At 36.4% G+C, this 2,222-nt stretch overlaps 1 protein-coding gene across 4 annotated transcripts in view; it reads right to left on the reverse strand.

Moving 5' to 3' along the window:
* Nucleotides 1–605: 605 nt before the first annotated feature.
* LOC135210996 (carbohydrate sulfotransferase 11-like) overlaps nt 606–2,222 on the reverse strand; it is a 51,943-nt gene continuing 50,326 nt past the window's right edge. For all 4 annotated transcript variants that reach the window (XM_064244010.1, XM_064244007.1, XM_064244009.1 and 1 more), the window contains one exon: nt 606–1,000. In XM_064244010.1, coding sequence (XP_064100080.1) covers nt 797–1,000 — 204 coding nt within the window. In that variant the 3' untranslated portion in view covers nt 606–796. The remainder of the gene's footprint in view (nt 1,001–2,222) is intronic.

Consider the following 2,222-nt stretch of genomic DNA (forward strand, 5'->3'; position numbering starts at 1 on the left):
AAGTTAGTACGTGTACAGTATGAATTTGCTGAGCCTAGATTCTGGAAACATTGGTACTTACCGGTGTTGTGTTGGCAAAGATCACATGGCCAAGATGTCGTTGGAATAGTGTTGTTGGTGAGAACTATGGAGGACTCAAATATTACTGTGATACACAATATCCTTAATTAATGTCATCGATGTATAAGAGCAAGAAAACTAATAATGAACCGCTTGCAACAACAAAAAAAGAAACCTTTAATTGCCGCAAGGACTACAATCAAAGGAACAGCAGAAGAAACTGATCTTGCACTGCGATCACTATAAGAAGTAACACTAACAGTTGTGGTGCTTCAGAGGTATCCGGCCAAATAGAACTGAGCGTAACTTACTATACCGTCCGGTATAGTAATGAACGTACCGTCCTGTTTGGGTGACTGGTTGTTTTTGTTAGATTATGCTAGTCGTATCGGATGACTGACCTGCGCTGGACCTTGGATAAAAGCATGGCGTTGTCCTTAGCATCGGCATTTGCATTAAGATTATAATCTTTAACTGTATAGATAATAAGACATTCTCTTATACTTCTCAAGTTCAAGGATATTGAAAAATCTTAATATGTACAATATTTTATAAATCAACAGATATACAAAGTCTCGATATACAACTACGATGAAAGACCAGTACGAGTCATCATGGCATAGCACGAAGTTTTAGGCAATGATATGACAGTGATCGCGAATTTGCAATCAGGCGCGAAAGGGGTCAGAAGCCCTGGTGTAGACCTCCGACTCTTCATACCAACAAAGACCCATCTTCAATGGAACGAAGACGGGAATGAAACATTCCTTCCCGGATAAAGCTCATTCAAGAGGAGCTGAACGTCGTAGCCGAATAGATAGAAGTCGACCTCGTAACGCCTGTACAGTTTTTCCAAGGTACTTAAGTTGAGAGTTGAGAAGTATTTCAGCATGAGTTTCTGCGTATCGCCACGGCCTTGGTGGGCATTTTCTTCAAGTATCTGCAGGATGAAATAAATTTAATTCTGCATCATAATGCGACATATCAGCACGAACATGGTAATTTTGAATTAAATATTTTTTTACACGGAAGTGACGGAATATTTCTAAAGACGATAGAAGATTGGTTAGAAATATATCGAAAACAAATTATTTTTTACTTGGAATGCTGAATGCAGACAAAACATAATACAAATATTAAGTATTCAGAAAGGTGGAGGAAACTCGGTCAGTTTTTGTAGAATACTAGCAAATGGGTTGCAACTATTTAATCATGCAGTTGAGTTCTGAAGAGAATACAGCAACTATGAACTACTAGATAAAAAAAAAAAAAAAACTCAAGACAAATGACACATTCAGCCTACTTTACAAGGAGACTAATGAAACGTTAGACCAAGTTTCATCTAGATTGAAAGAGAAGTCAGAGCCACACCAGGCCTCTTAACAGTTTACTGTTCTTAGGGTAAGGCTAGGGATGGCTTGAGGACCAAATTTTTCTTTATCTTTTATTAGAGAAAATATTTAACAATTTTAACAGAATTACATTCAGAATTTTATCCAAGATGACGTAAATTTACTAGAATTTAACAAAATAATCTATGTATTTTAATGTAAATATTTCTCTCTAGTTACCCATATAATCTGTCCACCTGCCTGTGGTGTTTGCGTATGGTAACACTGCGTCCCGGGCTTTAGATAGTTACGTTATGTGTAAGTTTATGTAAATAGAAGGATGTCTGGGTGTACATTTGCAACTGAAAATGTTTTAATGATTTACTGTATGCGAATTACACAGTTAATATTCGAAATAGGTTATAGTTATTATTGTTGAATGTAAGCTGAATGTAACTATCCAAAGCCCGGGACGCAGTGTTACCATACGCAAACACCACAGGCGGGTGGACAGATGGAAAAAACCGAGTCATAGACGCAATATATACCGAAGCAGTGAAGCAGGTAAAGATTTTCCGCCTGTTTGGGAAAAAAAATATTAACTGATCGAATTTGCACTTAGTTTCTTTTTGTGAAAATACAACTCTCTAAGTTTTATTATATACCCAATCATTAACTTTCACATGGCAAGGCTTTTAACTTACAGAAATTTATGCCTGTACTCTAATTGCAGACAGACAGTAATGGCATAAATATTATTAATCCGTTATGTAGTTACGTATGTAGATGTATATACTAACCATGCGAATCTGCATATATATAATGTGTATA

Source organism: Macrobrachium nipponense, chromosome 4 (assembly GCF_015104395.2).
Source record: "Macrobrachium nipponense isolate FS-2020 chromosome 4, ASM1510439v2, whole genome shotgun sequence".
In the NCBI taxonomy this organism is placed as follows: domain Eukaryota; kingdom Metazoa; phylum Arthropoda; class Malacostraca; order Decapoda; family Palaemonidae; genus Macrobrachium; species Macrobrachium nipponense.